Source organism: Camelina sativa, chromosome 3, assembly GCF_000633955.1.
Source record: "Camelina sativa cultivar DH55 chromosome 3, Cs, whole genome shotgun sequence".
Taxonomy (NCBI): Eukaryota; Viridiplantae; Streptophyta; class Magnoliopsida; order Brassicales; family Brassicaceae; genus Camelina; species Camelina sativa.
This window is the reverse complement of record NC_025687.1, coordinates 13619276-13630963: the sequence shown is the minus strand read 5'-3', so window position 1 is coordinate 13630963 and position 11688 is coordinate 13619276. Positions and strand designations below refer to the sequence as shown.

The 11688-nt window shown below is 36.0% G+C and overlaps 3 protein-coding genes, 1 long non-coding RNA gene and 1 other non-coding gene across 5 annotated transcripts; 2 read left to right on the top strand and 3 right to left on the bottom strand.

Moving 5' to 3' along the window:
- Positions 633 to 705, bottom strand: TRNAE-CUC. Its single transcript has one exon. It is a non-coding gene; the product is annotated as a tRNA-Glu (tRNA).
- On the top strand, positions 1153 to 4007 carry LOC104776960 (uncharacterized protein At1g04910-like). Its single transcript, XM_010501141.1, has 9 exons — positions 1153 to 1744; positions 1845 to 1910; positions 1989 to 2156; positions 2245 to 2333; positions 2422 to 2539; positions 2628 to 2771; positions 2866 to 3194; positions 3286 to 3526; positions 3620 to 4007. Exons 1-9 carry the CDS (start codon positions 1373 to 1375, stop codon positions 3923 to 3925), a joined length of 1833 nt encoding a protein of 610 aa, XP_010499443.1. The 5' UTR covers positions 1153 to 1372; the 3' UTR covers positions 3926 to 4007.
- Positions 3949 to 4331, bottom strand: LOC104776961. The gene is made up of 2 exons (XR_766194.1): positions 4293 to 4331; positions 3949 to 4174 (listed from the first exon to the last, which is right to left on the bottom strand). It is a non-coding gene; the product is annotated as an uncharacterized LOC104776961 (long non-coding RNA).
- LOC104776959 (SAP30-binding protein) lies at positions 4704 to 7132 on the bottom strand. Its single transcript, XM_010501140.2, has 6 exons — positions 6562 to 7132; positions 5912 to 6113; positions 5492 to 5623; positions 5298 to 5392; positions 5089 to 5210; positions 4704 to 4970 (listed from the first exon to the last, which is right to left on the bottom strand). Exons 1-6 carry the CDS (start codon positions 6991 to 6993, stop codon positions 4904 to 4906), a joined length of 1050 nt encoding a protein of 349 aa, XP_010499442.1. The 5' UTR covers positions 6994 to 7132; the 3' UTR covers positions 4704 to 4903.
- Positions 10499 to 11686, top strand: LOC104778937 (CBL-interacting serine/threonine-protein kinase 18-like; the record flags this gene model as incomplete). Its single annotated transcript, XM_019240116.1, has 1 exon — positions 10499 to 11686. A coding segment is annotated over exon 1 (969 nt), but the record flags the coding sequence as incomplete, so codon positions are not given.

Here is an 11688-nt window from a genome sequence, read left to right as displayed (position 1 = left end):
AAACTTACATACTATATATCTCTCTCTCACAGACAAGAAACAACACACATACAATCAAATCAATCACCCACTAAGTTTCTAAAGCTTTTTGTTGATTCCTGGGGGCTTGATAGATGGAAATAGTCGAGACCTCAAAACATAATTTTGAACAAAAGCCAGATGCCAAAATTGAAGGCAATCCGTGGAAGCCACGGGAACGGCTGGATGAAACATCGATAAGCTCTGATGACCTAACCTCGAGAACCAGAGGAGGGTCACGGAAGAGCACAGGAAGAAGAAGATGAAGTAAGAAAAGAGAGAGCGTGTATGCTTTAGAAGCTGATGAGACAAAAGGGTTTATGGATTTAGGTCTTGTTCTCACAAAAGAAGACTTGAACTCGGAGCTGCCGGAGATTCTTCCCGGGTTAGGAACATTTCTCTGCCGGGAAGAACAGAGAAGAACAGAGATCACTGAAGAACAGAAAAGAACAGAGAAGAGCAACGTTTAAACGAACCTTGATTTTATTTTAAATCTACACAATCTATAGCTAATGCCTAATGGAGATTGAGCTTGAATCTTGAACAAAGTAGTATGACTGGTGATAAAGAGACCAAAATATAAAAGGAGAGTAGAAGAGCATAAACAAAAAATACTCCGTTGCCGGGACTCGAACCCGGGTCTCTCGGGTGAGAGCCGAGTATCCTGACCAGCTAGACTACAACGGATTATTGACAATCGTTTACTTTTAACGCTATTTGAATATCAAAAGTAAAAGAACAAGTTTGCGTCACAAGTCATTCTGTAGGGTCCAATGCTAAAAGAAAAGAAAAAAAACCATAAAGGGTAAAAAATGAAAAATGATAATATAAAAATACAGGAGTAATATTTTCTTGAGATTCCTGACAGATTTATATGATCTAGGTATTTTTCTTAAACACAGTTTCAAACACACGCAAAAATAAAGGATAGAAGATTCAATCGGTTCGGTAATGGAGATCGGCAACGATCGACGAACGAGAAAGCAGAAGAACAGAAGCTATCTGTTCTGGTGTGATTTGTTGACAAGTAGCTCTCTCCATACCCAATCTTCTTCTTTAAGGTTTATCTCGTGGCTCTTCTCTTATCTATTCAACCCTCTTTTTTTTTTTTTGCCTTGCGTTTTACTCTTCCCATTAAAAAAAACTGAGATTCCTCAACAACTATGTTAGCTTCACTTAGAATTAATTTGTTCTGTCTGGATTTCTCTACACATTTTTCACCAATTGTCATATTTTATTATTGAAAATTTTGGCTCAATCAATTCTTTAATTGGTTCCCTTACATCGAGAGAGTTCTTGATTAATTTTGCATTTCCTAATAGTCTATGAGGTGAGAGGAAGAGAGAGTAGATCAATGGGGAAACAAGATTCACCAAGAAGTCCTCGACCCGAAGCCATAGACAAAGAAGATAAATTTGGGAGGAGGAGTTTGGATTCTTTATCTGGAAATGATCTCTTACTCGGTAGAAGAGTATATGGAAGTGAAGTTTCCAAGGCGCAAGGATCTAAACATGATCAAAGCTGTGGAAGTGGCAACAAGTTTAGTTACTCTTGGAAGAAGCAACATTCATGGCTTCGTAGGAACTTCAAGTCTATACTTCTGATGATCTCAGTCACCGGTTTCATTTTCTGTATCGATTCAATCATGGTTTCGATCTTTCATTCAGATGGTAGTGCCGCTGTGGTGCAGAACATTTCAAGGTTGAGCAATGTGACTATGCATAAGGTTTGTAAATAATCTATCTTCTTCATAATTCTTTTTACAACAAATTCTATCGTTATTGTCTCTTATCGGCTTTATTCCCTTTCCGTGTATGTAAACGAAGAATGATGCTTCACCAGTGCAAATGTATAGCCGTCTTCTAAACTTAGCTTCGGATTCTCTTGCAAAGGTTAGTGAAAATGTAAAATAATATATTTGTTATGTGTTTGGATCATATTAATAATCATGTTACCATTTGTATTACAAGAATGAGTTCAAACCCGATGCACCAAGTTTCCGAGAAGAAAGATCTTCAAAGTCATCACAGTGGAAGCCTTGTGCTGATAATAACAAAGAAGTTGTGGCATTAGAAAGGTCAAGCAATGGTTACATCATGGTTAGTGCAAATGGTGGCCTTAATCAACAGCGTGTAGCTGTAAGTATATACCACACTAATAATTAATTAGATTATTTGATTCATCAAGAAAGTATGTATATATAGTGATTGTGTTAGTTTCTTGCAGATCTGTAACGCTGTTGCAGTTGCTGCTCTGCTCAACGCGACGCTAGTTCTTCCTCGGTTTCTTTACAGCAATGTATGGAAAGATCCTAGGTATCTTAAACTCATCAAAGACTTCAAAACTCATATATATAAAGAGTTTTTTCTAATTGTTGATTACTTGATTTTTCGTACATTGCAGCCAATTTGGCGATATATACCACGAAGATCGTTTCATCGAGTATTTGAAAGATGATGTGGATATAGTAAAGGATCTTCCACAACATTTAAAATCTACTGATAACAAGAATCTTAGCTTGGTATATTTTTGCATTCTCTCTTTTTTTCTTTTCTCCGGTTTAAAGTATTGGAGTTTCAAAATCATAATGTTTGTTTCTTTCTTCTTAGGTTACTGATACAGAGCTTGTAAAAGAGGCAAAGCCAGTCGATTACATCGAGCACGTTCTTCCTTTGTTAAAGAAGTATGGAATGGTTCATCTTTTCGGATACGGAAATCGCCTAGGATTTGATCCATTGCCTTTTGATGTTCAGGTACATATATATATATATAAGATGAAGCACATACATAATTAGAGTACTCAGTTTGGTTCTTAGAAGTGATATGTTTTCTTTCTTTGGTTCTTAGAGATTACGATGTAAATGCAACTTTCACGCGCTGAAATTTGCGCCCAAGATTCAAGAAGCTGGATCACTGTTGGTGAAACGGATAAGAAGATTCAAGATATCACATAGCAGATTGGAAGAAGCATTGCTTAATGAACCCACCATGGCCAAAAATACTGTTAAAGGAGAAGAAAAGCCATTGAAGTATCTCGCTTTACATTTAAGGTTTGAGGAAGACATGGTTGCTTACTCTCTTTGCGATTTTGGAGGAGGTGAAACCGAACGTAAAGAGCTTCAAGCTTACCGAGAAGATCATTTCCCTCTTCTACTCAAACGTTTGAAGAAATCAAAGTAAGAAACAATTCAAAGATATAAAAACAACAACTCTTCGTTTTCCCTCTTCAGTGTTCTTTAAATCTTGTTTCTTATTTAATTTTTTTAGGTCTGTTTCTCCAGAAGAGTTGAGAAAAACGGGTAAGTGTCCATTAACACCAGAGGAAGCAACTTTAGTTCTTGCTGGTCTTGGATTCAAAAGAGGAACATATATATACTTGGCTGGTTCTCAAATCTATGGAGGCTCTTCTCGTATGCTTCCTTTAACAAGACTATACCCGAATATCGTGACCAAAGAAACTCTCCTTACACCTCAAGAACTCGCACCATTCAAGAACTTCTCTTCTCAGGTAAAAGTTTTAAACAATCTTAAACTTGTTTTTCCCCAACTTTCTCTGTTCTTGTCTAGACTTCATTTCGATGTTTCTCGCTCTGTTTTGCAGCTAGCTGCACTGGATTTCATAGCTTGTGCAGCATCAGATGTGTTTGCAATGACTGATTCTGGGAGTCAACTATCTTCCTTAGTATCTGGATTTAGAACATACTACGGGAATAGTCAGGCGCCAACATTGAGGCCTAACAAGAAGAGGCTTGCTGCAATCTTATCAGACAGTGAAACAATTAAGTGGAAGACCTTCCAAGATCGTGTGAGAAAAATGGTAGAAGAAGGTCAAAAGCTTCGTTTTAGACCTTACGGGCGCAGCATTTATAGACAGCCGAGATGTCCTGAGTGTATGTGTAAATTTTGATCCTTGAAATTAAAACAACAGTGTTTGGCCTGAATTTTTCCTTTTAGTACAAAAAAGAATGAAGGGCACCGTATATCATTGATTCTAAGTTTGTACTCGCTATTAAGCATTGGGCTTAGAACCTCTTTAAAATTTCTCGCTACAAGAATCACAACATATAACAGAATTGTCCTGGCTATGTCTTAACTTCTTCTCTCCAATTTCCCCTCGGAAGATCTCCGTCCTTCCACCTCTCGTCTCCGTTGGTGCCTGTATGGTTCAGATATATAATTACTTTGATTAACTATCAAATGATCATACTCATCTACTGAGGAGTAGCTAAAGATCCTATAATTTTATGAATCAAACTATAGATTGTACAACTTACGCAAAAGCTGAGTATCCCGAACCAGCACTGGTAGCAGATNTAAACAATCTTAAACTTGTTTTTCCCCAACTTTCTCTGTTCTTGTCTAGACTTCATTTCGATGTTTCTCGCTCTGTTTTGCAGCTAGCTGCACTGGATTTCATAGCTTGTGCAGCATCAGATGTGTTTGCAATGACTGATTCTGGGAGTCAACTATCTTCCTTAGTATCTGGATTTAGAACATACTACGGGAATAGTCAGGCGCCAACATTGAGGCCTAACAAGAAGAGGCTTGCTGCAATCTTATCAGACAGTGAAACAATTAAGTGGAAGACCTTCCAAGATCGTGTGAGAAAAATGGTAGAAGAAGGTCAAAAGCTTCGTTTTAGACCTTACGGGCGCAGCATTTATAGACAGCCGAGATGTCCTGAGTGTATGTGTAAATTTTGATCCTTGAAATTAAAACAACAGTGTTTGGCCTGAATTTTTCCTTTTAGTACAAAAAAGAATGAAGGGCACCGTATATCATTGATTCTAAGTTTGTACTCGCTATTAAGCATTGGGCTTAGAACCTCTTTAAAATTTCTCGCTACAAGAATCACAACATATAACAGAATTGTCCTGGCTATGTCTTAACTTCTTCTCTCCAATTTCCCCTCGGAAGATCTCCGTCCTTCCACCTCTCGTCTCCGTTGGTGCCTGTATGGTTCAGATATATAATTACTTTGATTAACTATCAAATGATCATACTCATCTACTGAGGAGTAGCTAAAGATCCTATAATTTTATGAATCAAACTATAGATTGTACAACTTACGCAAAAGCTGAGTATCCCGAACCAGCACTGGTAGCAGATACAAGAGCTACATTAGGCCGGATTGAGGATAGGGAATCCTGAGTCCCGGCTGCTAGAGGAGGATTCTTTACGTCCCCATCAACCTGATTTAATCAGGAACACATAATTGAAATAAGCAAAGAACTAAGTAGACCAGAATCATCATAGAGTCTCATTCTAGATTAACAAACCTTATCCCATTTGGATTTCTTGTTTGGTCTACCATCACGAGCAGCGATTTCGGTTGGTACGGAAGGCAATCCACTAGGAACTAAAGCTGGAATACCTGAACCAGAAATTCAAATTCCAAAAATCCATCAAATCTTGCAGAAATGTAGCTGAGATATATAATGAACCAAACTGATACCTACTCATTTTTACACACCTGGAATGGGGATGTTAGGCTTTTGAGCAGCAAAAACCGCCCCAGGTTGAGTACCAACAGAAACAAAGTCAAGCTTTTGGTTCTTCTTGCTTTCTTGCTCCTTCCTTTCCCTCTCATGCTTCATGTCAACTTCTGTAATTAACACATAAAGAAGGATCGTTATTAAGCATTAAATACGCAGAACACAGAATATGGTAATAACTAGCGACCCATATCTTACATGGTGAAATACTAAGTTACAATGAGTGCATAATACTGAACATAGTATCGAAATTATGGCCAAATATATTAAAGATGCTTCTTACTGCGACAAGAGTCTTGAAGTAGAGGAAAAATAGAAAAAATAGATTCAGCTTGCTCTTAATAATCTTGCTATAAAAGAGAACAAAAAAGGAAGAAGCTACTAGAAAGTGGAGTCACCTAATGCATCGCAGAAGTCACTTGGATCATATCCATTGGGGTCGAATACATCTTTACTGAAACAGGAACCTGTCTGATCAATGTCTTGGTAACTTACGGCATGTAAAAGGAAGTCTGGATTCCTGTATTCCTTTCTATTCCGCACTTCTGCATTGAAACTTTTCCCCATCTTTTTCAAGCTCAGAAACTTATCTATTTTCCTCTGCAAACACATCCGAAAAATATGTATCAGACCAAGCTCTGTAACTAAATCACAAACTAATCAGCTTAGAGGACTGTTATTTGACTTGTATCCAACCAGAAGTACCAAGAGACCTCAAAGGATACACTGAAGAGTTGTATATATCTTGCTTACATTCATGTCTACAAACCTCTACAAGCAATGATTGAGTACAGATTGCAAATTGACCCAGAACCAAACCCAAAAACATGAACCAAAATTTAAAAGATAGAAACAGTAAAGCACTAATACGAACTTAGCTACAGCTCCTACGAGCTCTAATTGAATCACAACCAGCTTCGAGGTATGTTATATCCACCAACCTCAAAGACCCCAAACAACACACTAATGAGTTCTTGCCTACATCCATGTCTATAAATTTCCAAAATGAGAAGTTGAAAACATGATGATCATCATCAGTGAAACTTACTTGCAGCTCCTCGGAGCACTTCTCTCTCGGTGGAGGCGGAAGAAACTGATCCAGTAACGCATCACTACTTTCCCCGGAAGCATCATCAGCTTTCTCACCATCCGCAATTCGATTACTCCAATCAGCTCTCGGTGATTCATCGTTGTTATCAAGCGAACGAGGCGTCGCATGAGCACTAGAAGCTCCACCACCATCTAACAACCTCGGCGTTCTAGAATCTTCTCCTCCTCCTCCTCCTCTACCTCTCTCTTCATCCATATAATTCGCTTCTTCTACCTGATCTTCTTCGATTCGTTTTCCACTCTCTTCCTGATTCCTCTGCTCTTCTTCTTCTTCTTCTTCTTCTTCTTCATCGGCGTCTTCCATCTCTTCGTCATCCTCATCACTGTAAACAGATAGTAAAGCGATTCCTTCAGACTTATTCGGAGCCATAAGAAGCTGTTTAAGATCAATTCGAGATTAGGATTAGAATTCGAATCCAATTGCAAGAAGGGATTATAAATGGGGGGGGGGGGAAGAAGAGAACTCTAGGGTTCTTCCAAATGGCGACCCGAAGTTTAAGATCCACCGATTCAGAACCCCCAGTTGGGATGTTATATATTTTAAAACAACGTCGTTTTATTGATTGGAAATAACTATAAAACGACATCGCTTTAAAATCCATCGTTTTTTTTTAATTAAAACGTCATCTGCTTAAAAAAAAATTCTTGTTTTGGTATGTCATAAAAATAATTTGAAAATGGCAACCAACTCTACTTTAAATTTACAATATTTCAAATATTTAAGATAAATAATCAATATTATATTTTTTTTACTTTAAAATAGTTTTTGTGTTTTTTTTTTTTTTTTGCAAAATGCATGTCAAATTCCACGATTTAGGTCGAAAGATTATAAAGTTCGAAGATAGAACACTTGCCTCTTAGCAACATCTCAACATAACTTCCTTTCAAGTATAAATGAAAAACATTCATGAACAGAGTATATTACATAAGTAGTCTTTAGAAGTTTACCTCAATTATGCCTCTCATGAACATAATCAACCTCAATTATGCCTCTCATGATGTTATAAACTTCTAAATAATCAAACTTTATGTTAATTAATATTTATGCTTTGAAACACTAATAAAATCCACTATATCTTAATTTTACGTTCCATTTAAGTTCAATTTAATTGAAATACTACTCATTTCAAACCCAAAGTAAAATACTGCTCTAGAGGGTTTGGTGTTGCTTATATTTTACAAGTGATGCGTACTTATACATCTGATCATATTAATGACAGCAAAAAAGAGTATAAGGTAATGTTCATGATTTGTTTTAAAATATAAAAGTAACATTGCTTTTGTTCAAATTGAATTTAACTTATCATTATGAGCTGAAAAGGTAATCCATATGTGAAATAGGTAAAGCATTTTTGTTATGAAGTAATACAAATCAATTTCAGTTTTGTTAACAACTTTTATTTTCTATTTTTATCCCTTTAAATATATAATATGTAATTTTATTAATAAATGATTTACTTTTAAAATTTTTTTTTTCTTTAATAATTTTGTTGCCCATACGTAGTAGTACGAGTTGGAGACTAGTATATATATATAAAGTCTAAATCTATCTTGATGTATGAATTGAAACTATTATATATTTTGATAAAGCCATTTGAAAATTTACTATGTGAAATTTAACAATAACATATGTCAAATTTTACTGATTTTGAAGACCTTAGAAGAGGTTAATATGATATTGTTTTTAATTTTTGAATCTTCAAAATTTCAAACGTAAGACAAAATCAGAAAACTTNNNAAAAAAAAAAAAAAAAATCAGAAAAACTTAGGTGATAAAACAATATTGTGTGTTTGTTATGTTTACAATATAATTTTCTTACCTTTTAGACTTTGCATTATGTTATAAAAAAACATAGAACTATGTTTTTTTATCAATACATATGTACTTTACATTTTGTTTAGTGTTCATGCAAAACTTACAATATATATATATATATATATATATATATATATATATATATATATATGTAAATTTCTCTAGGTTTTGAGTTGGGGTTTGTATTCAATAATACAGTACTATAATATGAGGTGTCAATTAAAGTGATAAATGGAATATCTCATCGACCGAGATCTAATATATGGTGCAAGACATTCATCTTTGAGCAAAAAAAAAATAATAATAATTTCCCTTAATTATGTGAATCATTTTAGTAATCGTGTTGGGGATTATCTCGCAAAAAAACTGTATTTATCCGCCCATAAGACTAAAACAATTGATGTGTAATGATTTACTTAATTAATATATAACTAACTGACGAAAAAAATAATCAAAAACCAGTAAACAAAACTATAACAGTCGTGTGGCCTAAATAAGCTCCGTCGCTTCTACGAAAAGCCACAAGTTGAATTAAAATTTTAAATTATAGTCAACAAATATATATTGTCACACCTAGAAAACTATTCTTCGTGTCTTATAAATTGTAATTTGTAAAGAGTCGGTTAAAGTTAGCAGTGGCTGCTTATGTGTTCTTCCTTAAGCTTATGGATATGGTTATATCAATGACACTTCAACGAGTGTGTTTTCTTTTCCGCAGAAAACACAATCACTTTGAGATATTCAAATAAGCTAATCAACAAGATGTAGTTTTATTTTCACTCGGTAATCCTTCGTTTGTTAGTCGAAATCACATGTCAATATCACAAACATTTTCTTTTGTTGATATAACATCTAAGTCATTTTAACACTAAATCAATATCCATATATATTAAATCAACAAGTCATGTGCTGGTTATAATAAAAAAAAAAAGTGATCTACTTCTCTAATAAAGAGCAAAAATGCCTAGTTCTCTAGATATTTTTCAGAAAGTGCATATTTCTCTAACTAACTCTTTCACGAAAACTAAACTTATGTGGCAGCAGTATATATATTTTGTTACTCAGTGATCTAAATTTAAAGAAAACTTCATATATATAGAAAACATTTTTTTGTAAGGGTTTTTAAAGAAAACACTTTTTTTTTGCTTAGAATTTATATAAAAAACATGATAACGAAGATCTGGATATATAATGTTGAGTGTTAACGTCAATTCGTGACCACGAAGATCTGGCATAGAACTTTGGAAATAATATTATTAAAGAACAAGAACTTATGCAATGCAAGGAATGGAATTTGGTTTTGGTCGGCGATGTGAAGTCCACGAACTCACGTAAGCACCAACTCAGCAACACCTGGTTCTCACAACTACCATTCGTTAAATATCTAATTCATATGGTTATATATACCAAGGTTGTCACAAAACAAAAGTCATATAAATTTATTATTATATGTGCGAAAGGATGGGTAACGAAAAGACAAGAAAAGGTAGGGGTTTTTAAATCTAAAGTCAAGTGACGCGTGACCGTGTCGTAAGATGGCAATGATCTATTATGAGTCTATGATCTGCTGATCGATCAGAGTCCTTTTGGTACTGATAAGTTCTCTCTGTTATCTGGCACAAAAAGTTATTAACGAAACTATAAATATTATAGCGACAAAATCACAAAAACCATTGGTCACTGCAACATTGATGTTTTGATTTGTAAAAAAAAATATTTCAAAGGTTGTTGTTCAGTTCAAGATTCTATTTATAATAATAAAGGCTGTTGTTCAACTAATCTATTGTGTAAGCTTAATCTTTCAAGGCTGTTGTTCGATAATTCTGTAACTATTCTTTGAAGATTAAATTGAACTATTTATTTCTTCGCTGACTAAATTTAATATTATAGCAAATTAATTTTTTTTAAATAAAATTGTTGTTTTGGTGTATAGCGTGCTAGTACAATAATTCATTAGAAACACGTGTAAATATGCTGGCAAAGATAAAGACGAATTACTGATAAACTCGGACCATATCAAATTGTAGAAAGCATATACTTATTCAAACCAAAACCGTTATAAAACAAGACAAAATTAGGTAGGCCAAACATTAACAACCGGCCAAAACAACCAAACCCCATTTTATATTTTCGTCGTGCAGTTTCATTTTTGGTCGTTTTCACGTTCGGCCAACCAACCAACACAAAGGAGACTCAAACGGAACAAACAAACTAGCCAACCAAAACCCCCAATACAAAAAACCCAAACCAATCAAAAAACTTCTTGCTTTGGTCACGGATGGATCAAGCCTTGCCTAAACCACCACCGGTGGTCACCACCGTCGTCCCAGAACCGCCGCCACCACCACCACCAACGCAGCCGTATGTTCTACGATACATGGCGGATTTTCTTGGCCGGATTGGTATAAAGGACACAGACAAAGATGGTAACGTCAGCCCACAGAGTCCGAGGAGTCCAAGGAGCCCAAGAAACAACATTCTCATGGGTAAGTACGAGCTAGGGAAGCTTCTTGGTCACGGAAGCTTCGCAAAGGTTTATTTAGCTCAAAACATAAAGTCCGGAGACAAAGTCGCCATTAAAGTCATCGACAAAGAGAAGATCATGAAGAGCGGTTTGGTTGCTCACATTAAAAGAGAAATCTCGATCCTCCGCCGTGTTCGTCACCCTTACATCGTTCACCTATTCGAGGTCATGGCTACGAAGACAAAGATTTACTTCGTTATGGAGTACGTTCGAGGCGGTGAATTATTCAACGCGGTGGCTAAAGGTAGATTGCCGGAAGAAACGGCTCGTAGATATTTCCAGCAGCTGATCTCCTCTGTTTCGTTCTGCCACGGACGCGGTGTTTACCACCGTGACCTCAAACCGGAGAATCTGCTTTTAGACGACAAGGGGAATCTTAAAGTCTCTGACTTTGGTCTCAGCGCGGTGGCAGAGCAGCTTCGACAGGACGGGCTCTGCCACACGTTTTGTGGGACTCCAGCCTATATTGCACCCGAGGTTCTGACTCGAAAAGGGTACGACGCAGCGAAAGCTGACGTTTGGTCTTGTGGAGTGATCTTGTTCGTGTTGATGGCTGGTCACGTTCCGTTCTACGACAAGAACATAATGGTTATGTACAAGAAGATTTACAAAGGCGAGTTTAGGTGTCCTCGTTGGTTTTCATCGGATCTTGTTAGGTTATTGACTCGGCTTCTTGATACGAATCCGGATACTCGGATTACTATACCGGAGATCATGAAGAACAG

What these genes read in the sequence shown, in the direction of transcription:
- LOC104776960 (XM_010501141.1), top strand. Translation starts at nt 1,373, where the DNA reads ATGGGGAAACAAGATTCACCAAGAAGTCCTCGACCCGAAGCCATAGAC. An exon ending in TTAATCAACAGCGTGTAGCT is followed by an intron (nt 2,157 to 2,244) that starts GTAAGTATATAC and finishes AGTTTCTTGCAG; the next exon opens with ATCTGTAACGCTGTTGCAGT. An exon ending in AATGTATGGAAAGATCCTAG is followed by an intron (nt 2,334 to 2,421) that starts GTATCTTAAACT and finishes CGTACATTGCAG; the next exon opens with CCAATTTGGCGATATATACC.
- LOC104776959 (XM_010501140.2), bottom strand. Translation starts at nt 6,993, where the DNA reads ATGGCTCCGAATAAGTCTGAAGGAATCGCTTTACTATCTGTTTACAGT. An exon ending in TGACTTCTGCGATGCATTAG is followed by an intron (nt 5,624 to 5,911) that starts GTGACTCCACTT and finishes TGTTAATTACAG; the next exon opens with AAGTTGACATGAAGCATGAG. An exon ending in GCCTAACATCCCCATTCCAG is followed by an intron (nt 5,393 to 5,491) that starts GTGTGTAAAAAT and finishes TTTCTGGTTCAG; the next exon opens with GTATTCCAGCTTTAGTTCCT.